We start from the raw sequence: 26,493 nt of genomic DNA on the forward strand, positions 1-26,493 counted from the left end.
AAAACTCTGACAATTATCTGACTTAAATTGTCTTTAAATGCCAATATGTCTGTGTTCAGTTTATGTACAGATTTTTTTTTAAAAATTGTGTTTTACAGTGGGTCTAGTGATGTTAAATGCATGAAGAGGCTTTGGCAGAGTTCAACAACCATGGCTGTAGTACTACTTAATTTTTTGCTCTTTGTATTCTTAAAATTTTCATTTTCCATAAATCTGTCTATGGGAAAATCTAATTATTTGTTTTCAGTGTAACTGACATGCAACAATTCAGTGAATGTTGGCAGCATTGAATTTTAAACAGGCTACTTGAATTTGGATGTGTTGGTAACTGGTAAAGCCCAAATTTACCATTATACTAAGCACTGTTTGAATTATAAACCCAGTGCTGGCTTTTAGCAAGTGGACAGTACAGGGTGGGTTTTGTACCCAAGCAAATTATGTGCCCAACTTCCACTCAAAATCAATGGGAATTAGGTACCTAGCTCAATTAGGTGCTTTTGAAAATCTAACTTATCTAACCAGAGCAGACATACCCTGGGCAGATTAGGACCCTGGAAGTGCAGTATGGGTACACGGAACACCCTTTGTGGGGACCTGATATTCTAGGAGGAGCGCGGGCCTTGGCTAGCCTGCCCAGAAACACCGTTAGCAGAGGAGGATGCTGCTTACCCACATGGCTGACCTAGAAGCACTCACTCTCCCTTTCATTCAGCACCATCAGTCCCATGGAACTTGGAGGGAAGGCAGAGTCTTGGCTGCTTTGCCCTGTGGCATTGCTGACAGAAGCATACTTCAGCTCTGCTCACCTTTCAGACGACACACTGGTCACAAGAGTTTCCTGCCTCTAACCGTCCAGGAGTTGCTTCTCCCTGTGACCAATACTGATTCCCAGGCCTTGTCTGTACTTAAAATTTATACTGGCATAGCTATGCCAGTAAAAATGTTGAGTGTAGAGTAGCTTTGCTGACAGAGTGCTCTTGTTGGTATAGTTAACATAATTTAGGGTCTGTCTACACATAAACCACTATGGTGGTGCAGCTGCATCACTGGAGCACTTTAGTGAAGACACTGCCTACACCAACTGGCGGGGTTCTCCCTTTGGCACTCTACCTCCCTGAGAGGCAGTAGCTAGGTTGATGGGGAAATTCTCCTGTTGACCTAGCACTGTCTACTCGCAGGGTTAGTTTGGTTTAACTACATCACTCGGGTGTGGATTTTTCACATCACTGAGTGACACAGTTGTACCAACCTAATTTCCTAGTGTAGAGAGGGTTGCTAACCCTGAAATTGGCATCAATTTCCCAGTGACTATTGAAAGCAATCTGGGAGATTTTAATAGGATATTTTTGAAAAAGATATTAAATCATGTTGGAAGAAAAGAAAAAAAAATCTCCTGGAATAGTTTCAGTCAGAGTTGGCAACCCTAAGTGTAGACCAGGCCTCAGAGAGGTGGTGTTCCTACACCAAACAGGAAAAATTCCTGTTGGTGTATGCTGCATCTACACGAAGAGGCTATACCAGCACAGCTCTGCAGTGTAGACTTAATCCTAGGTTATGTAAAGGCAAAGGGTGCAAAGCATTGATTAGAAGTATTCAGAGCTGGCTGGGCTCATGTCTGGTCTACACTATAGGCCTATATTGATAGAAAGAACTCTGTCGCCTGGGTGTGAAAAATCCACACCCCTGAGCAACACAGTTATACCGAACTAACCCCCAGAGTAGACAGCGCTATGTTGGTGGGAGCTTCTCCCACCGACATAACTACCACCTCTTGGGTAGATGGATTAATATGCTGATTGGAGAGCTCTCTCCCCTCAGCTTAGAGCATCTTCATTAAAGTGCTACAGCAGCACAGCTGCATCAGTGCCGATGCACCAATGCAGTGTTTTAAGTGTAGACCTGCCCTCAGTCTCTTTGGGAAGCTGGGGGGAAAAAAAAACTGCCAGGTTGGAGATGAGTCAAATAGCACCAGTAAAGGGAGCGGAAAGGGAAGTAACATCAAGAAAAGGACCCAGAGAGCTAGGAGACCTATGGAGGTAAAAAGGAAGAACATTGGTGAAGAAAGTAGCCGGAAAGAAGAATTGGGTAGTAACCCAAGCAGGGTTAAAGAAGGTTAACTAAGAATTGGAGTGAAGTTTTACAAATGAGAAGTTTGTAACATTGGAGGCAGGGAGGAGGAAAAACAAACACTGAAAGATTGAAAAAAAAAATCACAGAACAAATATATGCAAGTATAAATTTAATTCAGAAGAGAACAAGGATCCTGAAGGTGGCTATGGAAAACTGTGTCAAGACAATTAAACAGAAAAGGGGAAACAAAACACAAGATAGACTGTCTTAGTTTGTAGAGTTCAACAAATGATAGTAAATAGTACTTAACTATGTACACAGTACTACAGTGAGATCTAATTAGATAATAAAAACTCTGCAGTATTCACTGCTTCATTCAGTTCTGTATATCTGTAGTGGGCACTGATGTTACAGTGCTATGATTCATCCTTTCCTCACACTCTTCTCCAGAGGAAAAACTGCATCCTGGTAAATTCCCTTGAACAAGTATGAAATTCTAATACCCTAAAGAGCAACCTATGGCTATGGTTTAGTCTTGATGGGAGAAAATGTGGTTTTCAATTCTGTTCAATCAAGTTAGAAAACCCCTCCTAATGCTTATTAATATGAGGTTACAACACGGTCCTCTAACAAGCCTTTGAATATGTTAGCATGAGTCTTAACCAGCATTAAGAGGAGTCTTCAATTAATTGAGTTAAGCTAACTTGATTGAGCTAAAATGACAAAGTTGCACCTTTTTTGCCTTTAAGACAGGACATATCAAGACATATGCTGTGCCAGTCTGCTCAGTACATAATCTCTCTAAATTTAGGGCCAGCCCTATAGTTCAGGATCATGTATAGGTGTCCTTCAATTGATTTAAACTAAAGAGGAGCAGACTTAATCAGCAATACTTTTATCCTCTCCCTCTAGGCTCAATGTAGTAACCTCACTTTTTTTTCCATTTGCATCAAAAGACGATGTGTTTTAAGGCAGCTTTTAACCTTCATATGCTAAATCTCTTTTTTTATTGTAATTAAATTGTTATAATATAGGCAAATGCATCTGAAGAGAATGTGTAGGTAGGTCTTTATATGACGCATAGCCAGTGAAGGACTTGCTTGAAAAGTCCAAATGTTACACCGTATGAGTTGACAATTTTTGGAAAAAACACTCTTTACTCAAGAACAAACTAGGCATTACAGCTGTGTGATCAAACTAGGAGATGGCTGAGATGTTGCACTTAATGCTAAATGAGTGGCTACCTAACTAATGGCTACGTCTAACTCCTTTGGGCTTTAATTGTCTTTAAGACCAATGTTTCATAGTTTCACTCACTCTTCAGATTTCGAAGGAATATTTGCCACCTCCTTTATTCTCCTCTAATTAGGTAATCTGATAAGTGAGTTTCTTATCAAGAGTCCTAAACTAATTTGCAGTAGGAATAAACGGGAGAAATAAATGTATTCTAAAGGTGGGGTTTTCTGTGAGCACTTCCCATCCCTTGGCTTTAAGTATGGCAGTGTTAATGTTTGAATTTAACTACCATAGATGTTTGTGTAGTTGCAACTCGAAAAAAAATATCTGAATGGTTTTGTACAACTGTATTATGTTTCTAATATAGTACAGGTGAGAGCAAAGTATAAGTAGGGGCATAGCGAGCAGATTGAGGGACGTGATCGTTCCCCTCTATTCAACATTGGTGAGGCCTCATCTGGAGTACTGTGTCCAGTTTTGGGCCCCACACTACAAGAAGGATGTGGATAAATTGGAGAGAGTCCAGTGAAGGGCAACAAAAATGATTAGGGGTCTAGAACACATGACTTATGAGGAGAGGCTGAGGGAACTGGGATTGTTTAGTCTGCAGAAGAGAAGAATGAGGGGGGATTTGATAGCTGCTTTCAACTACCTGAAAGGGGGTTCCAAAGAGGATGGCTCTAGACTGTTCTCAATGGTAGCAGATGACAGAACGAGGAGTAATGGTCTCAAGTTGCAGTGGGGGAGGTTTAGATTGGATATTAGGAAAAACTTTTTCACTATGAGGGTGGTGAAACACTGGAATGCGTTACCTAGGGAGGTGGTAGAATCTCCTTCCTTATAGGTTTTTAAGGTCAGGCTTGACAAAGCCCTGGCTGGGATGATTTAACTGGGAATTGGTCCTGCTTCGAGCAGGGGGTTGGACTAGATGACCTTCTGGGGTCCCTTCCAACCCTGATATTCTATGATTCTATGAAAGGAGACAATGTTCACAGTGAAGCTTGTTGCAAGTGATGGGGTCATTAGAAATGCAAGTTTGGGTACTCATCATCATGTTAAACTTAATGTTTACATTGCATTCTCACTGGTGCATTATTTTGTTTTTTCTGTCCAGTTCAGGTCTCAGGTCAGTTACTTTTGTGTGTACAAATTAAGTGAAAGCCTGGTATATCTAGCTCAGAAAGCTAAAAATATACTCCATTATCCATGGAGAAGGTCAGATTTTCCTTTACTGAACCAGCTGATATTTGAGTAAGTGGCAATCGATCAGTCTAAGGTCTGCTTCTCATTTTTCATAAATGAAGGGCTGTGGCTTTAAGTAATCACTGACTGCTTGTGCCAAGTGCAGAAGCTGCAATATCTGCCTCTGGTGGGAGAGAGCAGTACAAGCAGTACGGTAACCTGCAAAGCTTGAAGTAAGGCTGAGACAAGGTCCAATGGAGCCCTTCCTAGTAGTGTCTTGTATCTAGCCAGACCAGTTTGGTGTGTGGTGTTGCCAGTACCACCTGTATACCCTGTTAGATGTGCAGGGTGGAAGTGGAGACACAGAAGCTGGAAAATGGGCTGCTCTAGCAGCAAAATGTGCCTCTATTCTCAATGTGCTGCAACAAGGGTAATCACTATTTGTTTTATAGTGCTTTTCTGGAAGAATGTCAGGGAATTTAGGCAGTGGCTGACTGCAGGGAAGGTGACATGGCTCCAGCAGCAAGCAATTCCTGACTGGAAAGCCTGAATCTTATGATCTCTGCAACATTATGCTCTCCACAGCAGTGGTTGCGTCTGGAGGATTCTGTTCATGAAGTGAACACTGAGCTGTGAAATACCTTTAATGTAGTTATGCTATGTATGCTGTGAATTGTCCTTCTTGAATCTGCTTCTTAAACTCTGTTCTATGCAGCAGCTAGTTTCAGGTTTTTAGGCGGTCTTTCAGTTGTGGGCAGAATATAAGGGGCAAAGGAGGTAGTCGGGTTTTTTTCGTGGCTTTTAAGTTGAATAACAAGCTGATTCTTGCTTTAAAAAGCTCTAGTTAGTCTTCCTGAATGCCAAGACCACTTTCAATATTTTTATATATTTTCTTTCAATTCTAATCTGTTTTTTGTAAAGCTAGAAGTTAAATCTGAGTATTTTAGCTGTCATTGAACCTATAAAATCTATTAATGAAAAAATGGCGATAGTTTAAAAGTGGGCTTTACCTTTCCTTCATAGAAGATTGAGCTTCTAGCAAAGTTTAGCTTTGTTTACATTCAGCACAAAGTCCATATGCTGACAAGATCTTAGCATAAATATTTAAGTTTGTGTTTGAAAGAGGCATGCATCATGTGTCCTATGCATGCATTAGTTGAAACATTGTGGGTCAATATACAGTTACACCCATGAGGGCGGGAAAAATCCTAATACAATCATTTAATTGCTGCAAACTAAGATTTAATTGGATTGTTAACTTGGGAAAACTAGGGAGGCTGTTTAAAGAATAACTTCCATAACAACTAAGGAACATCTGTGTGTTTGTAACAGCAAAGCTGTTACCCTAAATGATTCATTTCTTGGCTTCTCACTCTTGCCTTTTGTTTTCCTGCAGATAATGTGAGTTAATTATTGGAAGGTGTTCTATTCAAAACACTAGTAACCAAATGTGTTTTTCTTCTTTTTTTTACAGAGGGAGGAAGCACTAAAACAGCATAAAGAGCTATCTCAAGAATTCCTCAACCTTAGAGGAGAGCTGGGTAAGAAGCTATTTTCCCAATTTTAGGGGGGGAGGGAAGGAAATGCAGCAAGAGTTGTTTTGTAAAGACAGATGTCATGGTATTGTAACAGAAGTCATTAATTCCCTGGCTGAATTCTGTTCAAATGCTTTAACGCTGCATTACTCTGGAGTCTTGACAGCATGACCCCAGGTTCACTGAATTCCTGGCGCTGATCTGACTAAGCCTGTAGGGCCTCCTCAGGAAGCGTGTATCTGATGACCAAAAAGTTCACTTTCCAAAGAGGGGAGGATGTCTTACAGTATGCATATTCCTGTTTGATACCTAAATTATTTGTAAATTGTTTCTACAGACACTTTCGGGCAAAAGTTGATTAAAACTAAAATGTGCCATATAAATCTATTATATTTTCTCTTTACTGGTTTGTGGCAAATGAGTGTAAAATTAATAGAAGGAAATGCCATAAATCTCATGAGATTAAATGCTTGAGAACTTATCTTCGTGGACAACTATAATATTGAAAATGAACTTGTAATGCGCAAGGGATAGTTTTGCCAACTTTGAAGCTGCATTTAACTGTGTTTAATGGTGACGTCCGTTTGTTTTGCCTTGATCTTAGAGTGGTATTTTGCTCAGATATTTGTGTGTGAAATGAAAATGTAACTGCAGTTGAGGCAAATGAAGCTAATACTTACACAGTATCAGCACATTTTTATTGTGATAACCGTAGCATTCTGAAAACAGAAATCACCTGTGTGTTAGTCTCAGATACTTCATCATCATTACTTTCCAACACCGTGAAAATAGGACTTAAAGTTGTAAATAGTCTGTCAAAGTTAACTGTGTGTATAGCTCTCCTTACTTGCAGCAACAGCATTAACTGAAGGCTTATTTTCCAGTTGTGACTGATAGGCTAGGCATTTGCTGGCAGCTACTATCTAACTGAGTTAAGAGCTTAGCTTTCCTTGGCCCTTTGACTCTCCCCAACCATTAACTGTCAGGAAATGGCTTCCCCATCTGTCACAACTGCTTATATCTAACTTACAGTTTTAAAAAATGTAATTAAGCTTTCTGCAACAGTGTGTCTTTGGTGTTTTGTGTTGTACACAATTGAGCAAATGCTTTCTTTGCTGCCCTTTACTTTTAGTTATACTGAAGTAATTCTGTAGTGTAGATCAGGGCTTAATAATGAATAATCCCCACCCGGGAGCGACATAGTTTTATACAAACCCAACTGCCAGTGGACAGCGCTATGTTGGCAGTAAGTGGTTTAACTAAGCCGACAGGAGAGTGCTCTTGAAGCATCTTCACTAAAGCACTTCAGCAGTGCAGCTGCCTGGGTATGGTGTTTTAAGTGTACACCTGCCCTTAGGATACTCTTCACACAACTTCATCAGCTAGGCACTGCAGAGTCAAAGGTGCAATAGAAGACACAGGGGTTGCTCTCTTCATAGTTTGTCTGCTGAGCTTACTGCACACATCAGGGGTTCCATGCATTCCTTCAGCTCCCTGTTTGCCATCTTCCTGCCCCCCTCTTTCAGAGACTTCCTGCAACTTCCCCACCCTTTCCCTCATGCTAGAGGTTCTGGGGGCCTCCATATCAGGATGCCCTATTCTCCTGATCCCAAGGCCTGTGTGCGTGCCCCTATTCTGCATTTTGTCCTTACTGTTCATTATTCTTTCTATCTGGGAGTGCCATCTGGGGTGTCGTCTGAGAGGATGAGCAGGAATATTGTTATGCTCAAAGATGTTAATGGGTGCATCAACCAGTTTGACCTATAGACAATTGCAAAGCAGCTTGATGCTGTGTCTGTGTTAATTAGATGGGAGGGGCTCTGTGTCCCCCATTTCCCCACCCTTTTTGTTCTGATTTCCTCCCAAATTAACATGGCTCTAACCATTGAAGCCTAGAATTTTCCCTGAAATTTTGAAATTGATCAGATGTGGTCAAAGACAGAGAGATGCCTTTGAATTGAGTGTAAGGTCTGTGCAATCTTGGCCAATAAATGCCAGAAATTTTAACTTCAAATTTCCTTTTTCATCTTTTGCATGAAATTCAATATAAAATGGCAAACTTTAATGGGTTCGTACAATGTAGAATTGTCAACATGTGTCTTTAGCCTTCCTACTGCTTAGTAGGGAAATATATTTCTTCCACCCTAGGGAGATTATGGAATCTCCATCACTGGAGGTCTTTAAGAACTGGTTAGACAATGTTTACCTGTCAGGGATGGTCCTCTTGAGGTCCCTTCCAGTCCTACCCTTCTAGGATTCATGAACACTAAAGAGCCCTATTCCCAAAATAAGGCTATGTCTATACTAGAAATACTACAGTGACGCAGCTGTGCCGCTATGGTACAGCCGCTTAATACAGCGACAGAAGGGGTTCATCTGTTGCTGTAGTAAATCCACCTCTCCAAGAGGTGGTAGCTGGGTTGATAAAAGAATTCTTCATCTGTGTCTACACTGCAGCTTAGGTCAGTTTAACTACATTGCACAGGGTGTGAAATTTTTCAGTCCTGAGCGATGTAGTTAATCCGACCTAACTTTGTCGCGTAGACCAGCTCTTGAGAAACTCTTAATACTGGAGTTTTAGCTTCATACAAACAACTCTCAAAAACTGGTGTCATGTCAAGAGACAAGTTAAGACAGACTATCAGATAAACTTACAGAAAAGAAAAACAGTCTCTCACCCTGTCCTTCCATTCACATACCTTTTCAGCCTCCTTTCCCCATCACATTCATTTGCCTACTGACCTGGTTAAGAGAATTTCTTTAATCATCATAGCTCTTTATTAGGGATGGTAAAAACTAGTTTGGAAAAGTGGATTGGGAGGACAAAACTAGACTATTTTTTTCCCCAATCACCATTTTTAAAAAAAGGATCCTTATGTAGTTGTCTCCTTCTCAGATGACTCTCCCCATAGGCTCTAGCTGCCTCCCTATGACTACTAGTAGTCTGGTTGGTCTCTAGCTGGGAAGACAGACTTCAGATCCCATTCTCAAGTACTCCTTTTAGATGGTGTCAACGTTCCTTCCCCACTATGAATTCTAGGGTACAGATGAGGGGACCTGCATGAAAAACCCCCTAAGCTTATTTTTACCAGCTTAGGTTAAAACTTCTCCGAGGTACAAACTGGACTTTATTGCTGCCACCACCAAGCGTCTAACAAAATATAACCGGGAAAGAGCCCACTTGGAAACTTCTTTCCCCCCAAAATCCCCCCAAGCCCTACACCCCAATTCCTGGGGAAGGCTTGATAAAAATCCTCACCAATTTGCATAGGTGAACACAGACCCAAACCCTTGGATCTTAAGAGCAATGAAAAAGCAATCAGGTTCTTAAAAGAAGAATTTTAATTGAAGAAAAAGTAAAAGCATCACCTCTGTAAAATCAGTATGGTAAATACCTTACAGGGTAATCAGATTCAAAACATAGGTTTTGCCTAGAGGGATTCTCTTAAGTTACAAAAAGACACAAAAACAGGAATATACATTCCATTCAGCACAACTTATTTTATCAGCCATTTAAACAAAACAGAATCTAATGCATATCTACTAGATTGCTTGCTAACTCTTTACAGGAGTTCTGACCTGCATTCCTGCTCTGGTCACGGCAAAAGCAACACACCAACAGAGAAAACCTTTTGTCCCCTGTCCCGTCCCCCCCCCAGCTTTGAAAGTATCTTGTCTCCTCATTGGTCATTTTGGTCAGGTGCCAGCGAGGTTATCTTTAGCTTCTTAACCCTTTACAGGTGAAAGGGTTTTTCCTCTGGCCAGGAGGGATTTAAAGGTGGTTAGCCTTCCCTTTATATTTATGACAGATGGGTAGTGATTGGAAAACTTCAGATATGAGTCATCTTGATGTATAATGTTGTACGGGATTGTTAAACATTCTTTCCCACATAAATGTTGTTTCTTCAGTACTCCATCCCCCTACCAACTATGGGAGTGCTACACTAGGGACATCATTCCATTACTCTTACTCCTCCTGGTCTTCATGTGACATCCAGAGTGTTAACTTCCATGAAGTATCAGAGAACTGCAAGCTCTGTTTGATTCACTTACCTTTGGAAGATGCCTGTCATAGAGTGCACCACTCACTGCTGGGCTGGCGCCGCCTCCTGGTCACTTTGAGGATTAGCTCAAGGCCAATGCCACCGTCTGCAGTTTGCACACCGTCGCTCTGACTTGCCATCTGCAGCCACTCTCTTAGCCTCAGGAACCACCGCGTCCTTTTCGTGTCTCAGCCCTCTGGCTAGGTCTCTGTTCCCCCCCGTTCCAGGTGTCGGAGGTATCACTGTACAATAATCTAGCCACTTCCTCAATGATGAGTGGGGCCCACCCATTTCTCTGAGTCCCAGACCAGGGACCCTGTAGATGGCAGCTTCCTGTTGTGCTTCTTTACGTTCTTTCAATGCTGCTACAATTCCCTGAGCTGCTTTCCCACAGCCCCAGCATCTTCTTCGCCCTTACCTCAGGGCATTCAGCTACCCAGTCACAGCAGCCAGTCAGGAGCTCCCTCTTGCTCCCCCAGTCCCTGCCAACAGCTTTTCTGTCCAAGGTGCTACCTTCCTGCAGTCTACTAGGAACACAGTCCTCACTCCTTGGTCTCCCTGCAGTGACCATCCCTGCTCCGCCCTGCAGCTCCTGTTATATGGGCCTGCTGGACCCAGATTGGCTGCTCCCTGTAGCCCTTCTCTAATTGGCTGCACTCCATGGAGCCTCACTGTGCCACTTGGAGGACTCGCCTCCACTGTTCCTTCCTGGGGACAAGATATGGTAGGACCCCGGGGCCTCCCTTAACCCCTTCCACTTCTGTGTAGGGTGGATACTACATCACAGTGGCTAAATCTTACTTTCAGCAAAGCATACCTTAATGCAACTTCCTGAATTAAAAAGTGACTCTGTACATAACGCAGGTCTAAGAAAACAAACATCCCCCCCCCCCCCGCCCAAATCATGTGAAAGGGAAAGGATTTAAAACCTACAGGGGAAAACTAGCGTGACATTCAAAGTCTTCTGGCTTTTAACAGGCTTTGTTTGAGAAAGTCAGGACTCAGCACTTGTGGATGAGGTGAATGAGCAACACTCGTAAGATATTATGGTCCACTAACACTAACAGTGGTAGTAGTGGAAAGCTGATTTGTTCAGTCGATAGAGCTGAACTACACTAAGACTCAGGCTGCTTTAAGATAAGTATTCGAAGTTCTGATATGCAGGATGCTACAAGCACAGTTTAGAACTAGAAAGCCAAAGATAGTCCGATAGATTCTCAATTTTGGACAGATATGATCATTATGGACACATGTTCAAAGTTCTAGTCGTAAGCTCACTTTTCGTTAATACACTTTTAAAATTTGCATGGTTTGAGGGCCTAGCTTAAATTTGGCAGTGTAGAAGAGGAACCAACAGATGGATAGCAGTTTAATGTGGTATGTAAACTTTGTGTTGTCTTGTCTTAGACAGCTGTCATCTTCCACAAACAACTAAAAACTCCTGCAGCATACATTCAACAAAACTTTGAGCCTTAAATTTCCTTCTTTAAAACTTAATTTATCTTTAGCCTGTTTACTTGTCTTGCAATACCAAATTAATCTGGCTGCTGAGCTTGTTAAGCAAACTGCTATATTCTAGATTGTCCTTTTTCTCTTTTCCAGGGTAATTTCAGTTTAATTAAGGTATTCAGGTGGTGATACTCATAATACTAAGAGGCAATGTTTCCTAACTACACTGTTGGTGGATGGACTATTCCATGCTTTCATGTAGGGGATGGTTGTTGTACATATCTTTTTTTCCCCCTTTTATACAATTTTAGCAGTTAAATGTGTTTCTGGAGAAGTGGGCATGGAGATTTAGGCTAGGATTTTCAAAGGAGTAGGTTTCAGAGTAACAGCCATGTTAGTCTGTATTTGCAAAAAGAAAAGGAGTACTTGTGGCACCTTAGAGACTAACCAATTTATTTGAGCATAAGCTTTCGTGAGCTACAGCTGCATCCGATGAAGTGAGCTGTAGCTCATGAAAGCTTATGCTCAGATAAATTGGTTAGTCTCTAAGGTGTCAAAGGAGTAGTCATTCAGTGGAATTTGGGTATCTAACTCAGCCTCCTTTGAAAATCGCAGCCTGAAAGCCTAAACACTGAAACTTAAAATATAGATCTCTTCATTCCAAGGACCCAGATTAGTCATGTTAAACTAGTTATCACGTCACTTTTCTTTTTCTTTTTTTCAGTACACAAGCTAAAGGTGCAAGCTAACTTTTCTTCACCTGTAATACAACATATATTGGAACAAGATATAACAAATAAACAATCTTACTTGGGTTAATTTGCCTTTGAAATATGCAGCTCACCTGCAAATACAAAAGATATATCTTCGCTTACTCTTCTGTCTGCAACTGAGTAAGACCGCCTCCTCTGCAATACTCCTCCAAAATAGTATGGGATAAACCTGACTCAACATTATCATTGGCCCTTTGAAAATTGCAACTCAGGAATACTTTGTGTCTGATGTGGAGGACTATTTGAATACTTCCTGTACAGTAAGAGGTGTTTAATAGAAATCTTGTCCTTCACAGTTACTCTATGGCAGTTTACTGTGTTCTCTTAGAATTCATATTTGCTGATTTGTCTTAACAAGGGACCTTTTAAAGTTGGGATAAAAAGGGCATTATTTTAGTGAAGAATTTAGTGAATCTGTTTTGATACTCAGAATAATGGTATTCTCCTTGCAAAGGCACTTGTTAATGCTATAAATAGTAACTCGATCAACTTGGCCATCAACTGAAAAGTCAAACCTTTGAAGGTATGTCTACACTGCAATTAGACATGTGTGAGTAGCCTGTACCGGCTGACTTAGGCTCATGGGGTTCAGGCTGCAGGACTGTTGAATTGCAGTGTAGATGTTCTGACTTCGGCTTATGCCCAAGCTCTGGGACCCTCCCTCCTCACAGGGTCTTAAAGCCCAGACTCCAGCCTGGACATATTTTCTGCAATTAAACAGCAGCCTTGAGCCCAAGTAGCTGGCGTGGGCCAGATGCAGGCTTTTAATTGCAGTGTAGACATACCCTAAGGGCTAGTCTACCCTGGCAATGATAAAGCACTGCGGTGGCAGTGCTTGAACGTGGCTTGTGTTGTCGAGGCAGAGAGCTCTCCCAGCATTCTAAAAGAGCCACCTCCATGGGGGGCGTAGCTACTAGCACTGGGGGCGTGGTTCCCAGTGCTGGCGCGCTGTTTACACTGGTGCTTTACAGGGCTGCAATTTGCTGCACTCGGGGGAGGGGAGGGTTCTTTCGCACCCCTGAGTGAGAAAGTTGCAGTGCTGTAAAGTGCCAGTGTAGACAAGCCCTAAAATACAAAAGTAACTTTTAATCAAGTTCTGCAAAATAGTGTAGCAGATAAATAAAGCATTTATTTTCTCAATTGGTGGTTCACCAAGCACTTGTTAACAGTCCATAGAGAACTGCTTGGACATATGGTGCTGGCTCCCTTTGCTGCTGGTTGCTACGTTGTATGAAAAGAACATTAATTATTTTCCTAATATTTTCCTATGTAATTAATTGCTGTACTTGTCTTATATATGATACGTGATTACCTTGTGGAACCCTCCCATTCACTGTCACATGAACCACCTCCTTTCCATTCACAATATCTCCTAAGATGGGTTCTACGCTACTGAAGTTTGAGAATCTGAGTCTGTTTTGTGACAGCATATACAAATGTTATAATTAAACACAAAGATCTTTCAGAATTCACAAAATCTTCAACTTGTGGGATTCTTTCTTGGTCAGATGAGGGCATTTTTAAAAACTATTCTGTTCATGAAAAATGACCCCCCCCCCATCAGTAGCTCCCCTTCTTAAAAAAATATTTCCCCTAACTAACTTTAGTTGTTTCCCCTTTTAATAAAAGAAGGGACTAAGACCAAGGAGTGTTCTGATAAAATCAAGTTAAAATGCATATAGGTATATGTAATAACTCTATGTTCAATTAAACAATGTATCCTTTTAAGCAACTTTAATTGTATATGATTAAGGCTATGATTTAGTTACCAGTATTTTCAGTAAAAGTCATGGACAGGTCACGGGCAATAAACAAAAATTCGCAGCCAGTGACCTCACCGTGACTTGTACTATACACTCCTGACTAAATCTTGGCGAAGGAGGGGTGCTGCTTTGGGGGGGTGGGCGTGGGCCAGTGGCACCAACTGTTGTGGGGGGGGGCTGCCCACCTACCGCTGCTCTGGCTGCTCCCAGGACCGCTGCTCAGGCAGTCCCCCGGGCCAGGCGCACCAGCTGTTGCTCAGGCACTCCCTGGGGCCAGTTGCCCAGGGCCGCCCAAGCAGCGGCTGGTGCAGCTGGTCCCAGGGATGCTGCAGCAGCACCAGTGTGGCTGGCTGTGGGTGGCCCTGGGGTCAGCTATACCAGCCAAAGCAGAAGTCACAGAGGTCGTGGAAAGTCACGGAGTCCGTGACTTCCATGACACACGAAGCCCTATATATGATACCGAAGTACATAATGGTACTTCTGAAATGATGATCGCTGTGTTAACTTCAGTGCTCTTTTTATATTAACTCACATGTAACACATGGACATTACCAGGGGATCTTAAACATCTTTATTAGGTGTTTCAATTAACAGAGATTTTTGTGGTCTGTAATTTGCCAGGAGCTGACCACTGAGTTTTCCCTCTTTTCATCCCATATTACGCTTGATGCACTCTTGACCAACTGCCACTGCCATTGTAATGCCTTGGGTAGAAGACAGTAGAATATATGACCTCCTTTGAGGCTCTCTATTTGCATGAGGGATTCCAACACCTGCTCTTTGAACATAATTGCCCATGTATGAGGGCCAAGATGATTTTGGTCAACATGACTAATCTCAGCGGGTCCAAGAGCAGCAAGAACATGTAATTGGTTTTAATGTTCTGCTGCCAGTGTACCAGCAGCCACAAAAGTAGCTTAAACAATTTTAGCTTATTAAACTAAAAGGGTGTTCTGTAGGGTTTTTTTAAAAAAAAAAAAAAAGCTTGCGTCACTGTGCCTCAGTTGGTCACAGCTGAGGATGCCAAAATCAGGATAGACTGCTGAGCAATAGGACAGACTCATCCCAAACTGGTGATTGTTCTGTCATTAGACTATACCAAGCCAGTAACAGAAGTGAACATCTGTATAATCACAGTGGTTAGCAAGAACTTAAAAATGCAGTCTCTTTGGGCATTCCAACCCTTGGCTCACCACCCAGACACTAGAATTTTTGATGAGTGGTTACTGAAAACCAATTTCATCAGTTATAGCATCCTTCTAATCCCAAGGGACCAGCCACCTAGCCAGGTCAATATATAACTCTGATCTTACCAATGCCCACACATATGCCAATCCTAAAAAACTATAGGTTTAATAAAAGAAAAGAAGAGTTATAAATGGTTACTAGATCATATACATACAAGTGATTGCAAAGTCCTTAAATCAGGTTTGAAGCAGTGGGAATAAATTGCTAGCTTGCAAAAGTCTCTCTGGAATCACCCAAACAGATTGGGGGTCATCAGTCCTTGTTTAGAGCTTCTTTGTTAGAAATCCAGACCAGAGAAATGAAGCAGGAAATGAAGATGTCTCAAATGCCTTTTTATATCCTCGGCCATGTGCATGGAATATTACAGCCTCAAATAAAGCCCAGAACCCAGATGCATGGAAAATTATTGGCCCAAGATGAGTCCAGGGTCACACAAGAATATCATGTACCCTTACATGCTTTGACTCTCAAAGGCAGCCATTGCTCATACTCTTTCTGAGACATCTACAGGAAAGGCTTACTGGGCAGTATGAATTTCTTCAGTGGCCTGTTGTGAGCCGAGTGTCCTGAATTGACCATCAAAATAACTATCTGGCCTTGATATAAATTCTGTTGGGGCTGGCGGGGAGCAGGGAGTAGTGTTACCCAGGAACACAACACATGTAAGATGCAAGTACATAGACAATATTCATAATTTCAGATTCAAAGATGATACTTTGATTTAGCCAGCATAATCATATTTGACAGCCTAACTTTTCCATTGACATCTTACATGATACGCTTTGTATAAATTTATGGAAATTGTGTAACAGTGATATAGATGGTTACCTTTCTTATATACAGCATCACACTCAGCTTGAGCAAAAAATTAAAATTCATAGAAAGTATTAATTATGCTATAGGATTTTTTTACCCAATGGAAAAAAAATTGAGCACATCTGGATCCAGCATACTTGTGTGGGTCAAAGGAAGGTAGAAAGAAGTCTTCAGGTAAGACACATTTCAGCATTAAATGTAAAAATAAACTTCAAAACAGCAACTAAATATTATGTACAAACATGTAATTTCATATTAAGTACTTGCTGTTGTAATTTCCTCTCATTCCCATTAACAAACCTATTAAGATATACCTAATTCACTATGCTAGTGTCTTGCTTTTGGTTACTGCCTGTTAAGGAGTTCTCTGAGTACCTATAAATCTGGCACAATAGTGGATTCTCATAGGAATTAAGTAAAGTAAACCAGTAAATGACCATAATTTCTTGAAGAAAATGATTTTTGGTTTCAAAATCATAAAATTGATAGAATCATAGAATATCAGGGTTGGAAGGGACCTCAGGAGGTCATCTAGTCCAACCCCCTGCTCAAAGCAGGACCAATCCCCAATTAAATCATCCCAGCCAGGGCTTTGTCAAGCCTGACCTTAAAAACTTCTAAGGAAGGAGATTCTACCACCTCCCTAGGTAACGCATTCCAGTGTTTCACCACCCTCCTAGTGAAAAACTTTTTCCTAATATCCAACCTAAACCTCCCCCACTGCAACTTGAGACCATTACTCCTTGTCCTGTCCTCTTCTACCACTGAGAATAGTCTAGAACCATCCTCTCTGGAACCACCTCTCAGGTAGTTGAAAGCAGCTATCAAATCCCCCCTCATTCTTCTCTTCTGCAGACTAAACAATCCCAGTTCCCTCAGCCTCTCCTCATAAGTCATGTGTTCCAGACCCCTAATCATTTTTGTTGCCCTTCACTGGACTCTCTCCAATTTATCCACATCCTTCTTGTAGTGTGGGGCCCAAAACTGGACACAGTACTCCAGATGAGGCCTCACCAATGTCGAATAGAGGGGGACGATCACGTCCCTCGATCTGCTTGCTATGCCCCTATTTATACATCCCAAAATGCCATTGGCCTTCTTGGCAACAAGGGCACACTGCTGACTCATATCCAGCTTCTCTCGTCCACTGTCACCCCTAGGTCCTTTTCCGCAGAACTGCTGCCTAGCCATTCGGTCCCTAGTCTGTAGCTGTGCAGTGGGTTCTTCCGTCCTAACTGCAGGACCCTGCACTTATCCTTATTGAACCTCATCAGATTTCTTTTGGCCCAATCCTCCAATTTGTCTAGGTCCCTCTGTATCCTATCCCTGCCCTCCAGCGTATCTACCACTCCTCCCAGTTTAGTATCATCCGCAAATTTGCTGAGAGTGCAATCCACACCATCCTCCAGATCATTTATGAAGATATTGAACAAAACCGGCCCACAGGACCAACCCCTGGGGCACTCCACTTGACACCGGCTGCCAACTAGACATGGAGTCATTGATCACTACCCGTTGAGCCCGACAATCTAGCCAACTTTCTACCCACCTTATAGTGCATTCATCCAGCCCATACTTCTTTAACTTGCTGACAAGAATACTGTGAAAAGAAAAGGAGTACTTGTGGCACCTTAGAGACTAACCAGTTTATTTGAGCATGAGCTTTCGTGAGCTACAGCTCACTTCATCAGATGTTTACCGTGGAAACTGCAGCAGACTTTATATACACACAGAAATCATGAAACAATACCTCCTCCCACCCCACTGTCCTGCTGGTAATAGCTTATCTAAAGTGATCAACAGGTGGGCCATTTCCAGCACAAATCCAGGTTTTCTCACCCTCCACCCCCCCACACAAATTCACTCTCCTGCTGGTGCTAGCCCATCCAAAGTGACAACTCTTTACATAATCAAGTCGGGCTATTTCCTGCATAGATCAAGGTTTTCTCACATCCCCCCCACCCCCATACACACACAAACTCACTCTCCTGCTGGTAATAGCTCATCTAAACTGACCATTCTCCAGGTTTAAATCCAAGTTAAACCAGAACATCTGGGGGGGGGGGGTAGGAAAAAACAAGAGGAAACAGGCTACCTTGCATAATGACTTAGCCACTCCCAGTCTCTATTTAAGCCTAAATTAATAGTATCCAATTTGCAAATGAATTCCAATTCAGCAGTTTCTCGCTGGAGTCTGGATTTGAAGTTTTTTTGTTTTAAGATAGCGACCTTCATGTCTGTGATTGCGTGACCAGAGAGATTGAAGTGTTCTCCGACTGGTTTATGAATGTTATAATTCTTGACATCTGATTTGTGTCCATTTATTCTTTTACGTAGAGACTGTCCAGTTTGACCAATGTACATGGCAGAGGGGCATTGCTGGCACATGATGGCATAGATCACATTGGTGGATGTGCAGGTGAACGAGCCTCTGATAGTGTGGCTGATGTTATTAGGCCCTGTGATGGTGTCCCCTGAATAGATATGTGGGCACAATTGGCAACGGGCTTTGTTGCAAGGATAAGTTCCTGGGTTAGTGGTTCTGTTGTGTGGTATGTGGTTGTTGGTGAGTATTTGCTTCAGGTTGCGGGGCTGTCTGTAGGCAAGGACTGGCCTGTCTCCCAAGACTTGTGAGAGTGTTGGGTCATCCTTTAGGATAGGTTGTAGATCCTTAATAATGCGTTGGAGGGGTTTTAGTTGGGGGCTGAAGGTGACGGCTAGTGGCGTTCTGTTATTTTCTTTGTTAGGCCTGTCCTGTAGTAGGTAACTTCTGGGAACTCTTCTGGCTCTATCAATCTGTTTCTTTACTTCTGCAGGTGGGTATTGTAGTTGTAAGAAAGCTTGACAGAGATCTTGTAGGTGTTTGTCTCTGTCTGAGGGGTTGGAGCAAATGCGGTTGTATCGCAGAGCTTGGCTGTAGACGATGGATCGTGTGGTGTGGTCAGGGTGAAAGCTGGAGGCATGCAGGTAGGAATAGCGGTCAGTAGGTTTACGGTATAGGGTGGTGTTTATGTGGCCATTGTTTATTAGCACTGTAGTGTCCAGGAAGTGGATCTCTTGTGTGGACTGGACCAGGCTGAGGTTGGTGGTGGGATGGAAATTGTTGAAATCATGGTGGAATTCCTCAAGGGCTTCTTTTCCATGGGTCCAGATGATGAAGATGTCATCAATATAGCGCAAGTAGAGTAGGGGCTTTAGGGGACGAGAGCTGAGGAAGCGTTGTTCTAAATCAGCCATAAAAATGTTGGCATACTGTGGGGCCATGCGGGTACCCATAGCAGTGCCGCTGATCTGAAGGTATACATTGTCCCCAAATGTGAAATAGTTATGGGTAAGGACAAAGTCACAAAGTTCAGCCACCAGGTTAGCCGTGACATTATCGGGGATAGTGTTCTTGACGGCTTGTAGTCCATCTTTGTGTGGAATGTTGGTGTAGAGGGCTTCTACATCCATAGTAGCCAGGATGGTGTTATCAGGAAGATCACCGATGGATTGAAGTTTCCTCAGGAAGTCAGTGGTGTCTCGAAGGTAGCTGGGAGTGCTGGTAGCGTAGGGCCTGAGGAGGGAGTCTACATAGCCAGACAATCCTGCTGTCAGGGTGCCAATGCCTGAGATGATGGTTGTAGATCCTTAATAATGCGTTGGAGGGGTTTTAGTTGGGGGCTGAAGGTGACGGCTAGTGGCGTTCTGTTATTTTCTTTGTTAGGCCTGTCCTGTAGTAGGTAACTTCTGGGAACTCTTCTGGCTCTATCAATCTGTTTCTTTACTTCTGCAGGTGGGTATTGTAGTTGTAAGAAAGCTTGACAGAGATCTTGTAGGTGTTTGTCTCTGTCTGAGGGGTTGGAGCAAATGCGGTTGTATCGCAGAGCTTGGCTGTAGACGATGGATCGTGTGGTGTGGTCAGGGTGAAAGCTGGAGGCATGCAGGTAGGAATAGCGGTCAGTAGGTTTACGGTATAGGGTGGTGTTTATGTGGCCATTGTTTATTAGCACTGTAGTGTCCAGGAAGTGGATCTCTTGTGTGGACTGGACCAGGCTGAGGTTGGTGGTGGGATGGAAATTGTTGAAATCATGGTGGAATTCCTCAAGGGCTTCTTTTCCATGGGTCCAGATGATGAAGATGTCATCAATATAGCGCAAGTAGAGTAGGGGCTTTAGGGGACGAGAGCTGAGGAAGCGTTGTTCTAAATCAGCCATAAAAATGTTGGCATACTGTGGGGCCATGCGGGTACCCATAGCAGTGCCGCTGATCTGAAGGTATACATTGTCCCGTAAACCTACTGACCGCTATTCCTACCTGCATGCCTCCAGCTTTCACCCTGACCACACCACACGATCCATCGTCTACAGCCAAGCTCTGCGATACAACCGCATTTGCTCCAACCCCTCAGACAGAGACAAACACCTACAAGATCTCTGTCAAGCTTTCTTACAACTACAATACCCACCTGCAGAAGTAAAGAAACAGATTGATAGAGCCAGAAGAGTTCCCAGAAGTTACCTACTACAGGACAGGCCTAACAAAGAAAATAACAGAACGCCACTAGCCGTCACCTTCAGCCCCCAACTAAAACCCCTCCAACGCATTATTAAGGATCTACAACCATCATCTCAGGCATTGGCACCCTGACAGCAGGATTGTCTGGCTATGTAGACTCCCTCCTCAGGCCCTACGCTACCAGCACTCCCAGCTACCTTCGAGACACCACTGACTTCCTGAGGAAACTTCAATCCATCGGTGATCTTCCTGATAACACCATCCTGGCTACTATGGATGTAGAAGCCCTCTACACCAACATTCCACACAAAGATGGACTACAAGCCGTCAAGAACACTATCCCCGATAATGTCACGGCTAACCTGGTGGCTGAACTTTGTGACTTTGTCCTTACCCATAACTATTTCACATTTGGGGACAATGTATACCTTCAGATCAGCGGCACTGCTATGGGTACCCGCATGGCCCCACAGTATGCCAACATTTTTATGGCTGATTTAGAACAACGCTTCCTCAGCTCTCGTCCCCTAAAGCCCCTACTCTACTTGCGCTATATTGATGACATCTTCATCATCTGGACCCATGGAAAAGAAGCCCTTGAGGAATTCCACCATGATTTCAACAATTTCCATCCCACCACCAACCTCAGCCTGGTCCAGTCCACACAAGAGATCCACTTCCTGGACACTACAGTGCTAATAAACAATGGCCACATAAACACCACCCTATACCGTAAACCTACTGACCGCTATTCCTACCTGCATGCCTCCAGCTTTCACCCTGACCACACCACACGATCCATCGTCTACAGCCAAGCTCTGCGATACAACCGCATTTGCTCCAACCCCTCAGACAGAGACAAACACCTACAAGATCTCTGTCAAGCTTTCTTACAACTACAATACCCACCTGCAGAAGTAAAGAAACAGATTGATAGAGCCAGAAGAGTTCCCAGAAGTTACCTACTACAGGACAGGCCTAACAAAGAAAATAACAGAACGCCACTAGCCGTCACCTTCAGCCCCCAACTAAAACCCCTCCAACGCATTATTAAGGATCTACAACCATCATCTCAGGCATTGGCACCCTGACAGCAGGATTGTCTGGCTATGTAGACTCCCTCCTCAGGCCCTACGCTACCAGCACTCCCAGCTACCTTCGAGACACCACTGACTTCCTGAGGAAACTTCAATCCATCGGTGATCTTCCTGATAACACCATCCTGGCTACTATGGATGTAGAAGCCCTCTACACCAACATTCCACACAAAGATGGACTACAAGCCGTCAAGAACACTATCCCCGATAATGTCACGGCTAACCTGGTGGCTGAACTTTGTGACTTTGTCCTTACCCATAACTATTTCACATTTGGGGACAATGTATACCTTCAGATCAGCGGCACTGCTATGGGTACCCGCATGGCCCCACAGTATGCCAACATTTTTATGGCTGATTTAGAACAACGCTTCCTCAGCTCTCGTCCCCTAAAGCCCCTACTCTACTTGCGCTATATTGATGACATCTTCATCATCTGGACCCATGGAAAAGAAGCCCTTGAGGAATTCCACCATGATTTCAACAATTTCCATCCCACCACCAACCTCAGCCTGGTCCAGTCCACACAAGAGATCCACTTCCTGGACACTACAGTGCTAATAAACAATGGCCACATAAACACCACCCTATACCGTAAACCTACTGACCGCTATTCCTACCTGCATGCCTCCAGCTTTCACCCTGACCACACCACACGATCCATCGTCTACAGCCAAGCTCTGCGATACAACCGCATTTGCTCCAACCCCTCAGACAGAGACAAACACCTACAAGATCTCTGTCAAGCTTTCTTACAACTACAATACCCACCTGCAGAAGTAAAGAAACAGATTGATAGAGCCAGAAGAGTTCCCAGAAGTTACCTACTACAGGACAGGCCTAACAAAGAAAATAACAGAACGCCACTAGCCGTCACCTTCAGCCCCCAACTAAAACCCCTCCAACGCATTATTAAGGATCTACAACCTATCCTAAAGGATGACCCAACACTCTCACAAGTCTTGGGAGACAGGCCAGTCCTTGCCTACAGACAGCCCCGCAACCTGAAGCAAATACTCACCAACAACCACATACCACACAACAGAACCACTAACCCAGGAACTTATCCTTGCAACAAAGCCCGTTGCCAATTGTGCCCACATATCTATTCAGGGGACACCATCACAGGGCCTAATAACATCAGCCACACTATCAGAGGCTCGTTCACCTGCACATCCACCAATGTGATCTATGCCATCATGTGCCAGCAATGCCCCTCTGCCATGTACATTGGTCAAACTGGACAGTCTCTACGTAAAAGAATAAATGGACACAAATCAGATGTCAAGAATTATAACATTCATAAACCAGTCGGAGAACACTTCAATCTCTCTGGTCACGCAATCACAGACATGAAGGTCGCTATCTTAAAACAAAAAAACTTCAAATCCAGACTCCAGCGAGAAACTGCTGAATTGGAATTCATTTGCAAATTGGATACTATTAATTTAGGCTTAAATAGAGACTGGGAGTGGCTAAGTCATTATGCAAGGTAGCCTGTTTCCTCTTGTTTTTTCCTACCCCCCCCCCCCCCCAGATGTTCTGGTTTAACTTGGATTTAAACCTGGAGAATGGTCAGTTTAGATGAGCTATTACCAGCAGGAGAGTGAGTTTGTGTGTGTATGGGGGTGGGGGGGATGTGAGAAAACCTTGATCTATGCAGGAAATAGCCCGACTTGATTATGTAAAGAGTTGTCACTTTGGATGGGCTAGCACCAGCAGGAGAGTGAATTTGTGTGGGGGGGTGGAGGGTGAGAAAACCTGGATTTGTGCTGGAAATGGCCCACCTGTTGATCACTTTAGATAAGCTATTACCAGCAGGACAGTGGGGTGGGAGGAGGTATTGTTTCATGATTTCTGTGTGTATATAAAGTCTGCTGCAGTTTCCACGGTAAACATCTGATGAAGTGAGCTGTAGCTCACGAAAGCTCATGCTCAAATAAACTGGTTAGTCTCTAAGGTGCCACAAGTACTCCTTTTCTTTTTGCGAATACAGACTAACACGGCTGTTCCTCTGAAACAAGAATACTGTGGGAGACCGTGTCAAAAGCTTTGCTAGCTTTGCTAGCTTTTAGTCCTTAATCAATCAATTCATATATAATTAATTAATATACTTAAAACTGTGCTTATATTGGCTCTTACTGGGACCAGAAGAGAGGCTTGAAAAATACTTGCATGAAAACATCTATGACTTAGGCACAAAAGCTGAATAAGTTCAGTTATTATGGTCTGATATATATGGAGGGCAAACTAGATTTTATAATGTGGGGATTCAGTACATTCTTTTGTAAGCATTTATTATTTGAATTATTTTCACTGAAAACATGAATTGAATCTCTGTGTAAGGAAGAAGAGTCATTCGCTTTCAGAACACCTTCTTAATGTAAAATCCATAATGGCTGCTGCAGATCATCCGATTCACTTTTCACCTCTAGTAAGCAATATTCATTTGGAAAGCGAACATCCTGAAAACACTTCAGTGTGTGTAATGCTTAGTTGGAACCTTGGGATTGATATTCCAAGATAGCATTTCTCAATCTTTTCAGGTTGCCAACACCTTATATGAAGCAAACTTTCACATCTCCCTTACGTTTGCTATAAAAGGGGTGGGGGGGTGGGAGGGGAAGTATCCGTAATAAGCTTATATGATTTGGATGTGTTTAGAGAGGAGTTGGCAGAGAGTGCTTACCCTTAAATGGTGGGGGGAAAAGGGGGTCTAATATTTTCTTTAGATTATATTTTCAATGCCTTGTGACCTGCCTGGTTGCCTTTTGTGACTCCCGAGAGCCATGACCCACTAATTGAGAAACACTGTTCAAAAACAGTAGCCATATCCCAAAGCTTATTACACCCCATGGGATACAGCCATGAGGAAGTGTAGCAGAACCAATTCTTGCCAAAATCTGGCAGAAACATCCATAAGTAAACAGAATACGAGGCTCCTCATGCTCTTGAGCTTCATGCTTCCTTCCCAGCTCCCTTCTTGGAAACAAGATGTTATGAATAAAGCCAAATTGTTTGTTTACTTTACAGTATTGCCAGTCCCAAACATTTAAAAATTCAAGAGTCAGACCCTCAGTTATCCTAGAGGTGGAGCAGATGAGCTACTTGTGTGAGTGCTAGATTAAGATGGTGGCTGAAGGGAGCCTGGCCCAGCCTGTCTCTTTGACCTCCAGGAGGTGGGAAACTCCTTCTCCACATAATGCTTCAGAAAGGGATAGGATACAATGCTGGAGATGTGTACTGGATCTGGGTGGTGTGAAAGTAAGGGGCAAGAAAAGCTTGCTGTGAACAACGGAGGTATGAGTGTTCGTTTAAAAAAAAAGTTGCAAGGATTGTTTTATAATGGGAAAATACTAGGCAACTGAAGTATCGGGGTTATAATAATATAATAATGGGTATAATAATGGGTACCCTTATAATAATGGGTGGGGTGTGGAAAATTGTGGAGAGTGATTGGCACTCTTAAGTGGCAGCAAACATTAGATTTGTCTATCTGAAACTACCTTCTAGTTGCTAAATATAGTGTTCCCTATAGTAACTGCTATGTCTCCAAGGCTTAAAAAAAATTGCCTTAATGTTACAAATGAAATTGAACTAACTTAATGGATAAGTGGAAAGCACTTTCTTTCTTCTCTGGGTTTTGTGGCATTTATCTACGGTTACATCTGTGCTCTGTGGATTTGTAACCATGCATAGTTGAATCTTTTATTGAATGTAATATGTTAGCATGGTTGATGTATGGAACTGTGGTGGGAAGTGCTTTATGTTGGGGGGAGGGGGAAGGAGAGATGACAATTGTGAAGCATGCACTTGTTCAGGCAGTGTACTTGGTAAGAGGCTGTGAAGTGTAGGAAAAGCTCAAATGGGCATTTATTTATTTATTTTTAATGCTGAAGTTTATTCTACCAAAAGAGAGCATCCTCCAGTTAATGAAAAATGTATTCTTCAAAGCTAACTTTAAACACCATTTGAATAGGCAAAACATTTGAGTTGAACAAACTTTTCTCCTAGAGTGTCTGAATTAATAAAGAATTTTTTCTAGGTCAGGCTGGGGAAATAATTGGCTCTTTTTCACAGTGTGCCCTTATTACTTTTGCCAGATAATATTCTGAAGAACTCTATGCTTTTTAATCGTGTTTTAACATGGTAGGGAATAGGGCTGTGCAAACTAGTCCCAAACAATTTGAATCTTGCCTGTCTTGTTGTCAAACAACTTAAATTTTTAAGAATTTACTAGCTTTAAATTTTTGATAAATTTCAGTCAGTGGATTGCTTGAAACACTGTTTCATGTGCACTGTTCAATGCATTATTACCTTGGTTGATCACCTTGATTATATGGTACTTCTGTTCCTCTAAAATGGAGAAGGCATTTTGTTGATTCTCTCAAGACAACAGTCAGGGATTACTGTGACTGAAAACATTGTAGCCTGAGAGAGGCTAGCCTTCACCTTTCTCATCCAAGTAAAACAGGCAGCATCTGCCCTGGTCTATTCTACAAACTTATGTCAGTATAACCGCATAGTTCAGAGATGTGGAAAATCCCTGCCCCTGTGTGACAGATTGACCTAACTCTCTGTGTAGATGGTGCTTTGTCACCTGGAGGGCTTCTCCCATCAATATAGCTACTGCTTTTCGGGGTGGCGAAGAGCCTGCGCTGATGGGTTAAGCTCTCCTGTTGGCAAAGACCGTGTTTTCACTAAGCGCTACACGCTGTGCCGCTGGGAGTCCCCTTCTTCCAAGATCATGTTACCTCCCTCACCACGCTTTGAGCAGAGGAAAA

General features: G+C 42.8%; 1 protein-coding gene across 4 annotated transcripts in view; it reads left to right on the forward strand.

Moving 5' to 3' along the window:
• Positions 1-26,493, forward strand: part of MTUS1 (microtubule associated scaffold protein 1) — a 207,929-nt gene that overhangs the window by 161,463 nt on the left and 19,973 nt on the right. For 3 of the 4 annotated variants that reach the window (XM_073341912.1, XM_073341911.1, XM_073341913.1), the window contains one exon: positions 5,963-6,029. In XM_073341912.1, coding sequence (XP_073198013.1) covers positions 5,963-6,029 — 67 coding nt within the window. Of the gene's footprint in view, positions 1-4,757; positions 4,919-5,962; positions 6,030-26,493 lie in introns of those variants that run through there. The other variant, XM_073341914.1, reaches the window with a different exon arrangement.

Source organism: Lepidochelys kempii, chromosome 4 (assembly GCF_965140265.1).
Source record: "Lepidochelys kempii isolate rLepKem1 chromosome 4, rLepKem1.hap2, whole genome shotgun sequence".
NCBI lineage: Eukaryota > Metazoa > Chordata > Testudines > Cheloniidae > Lepidochelys > Lepidochelys kempii.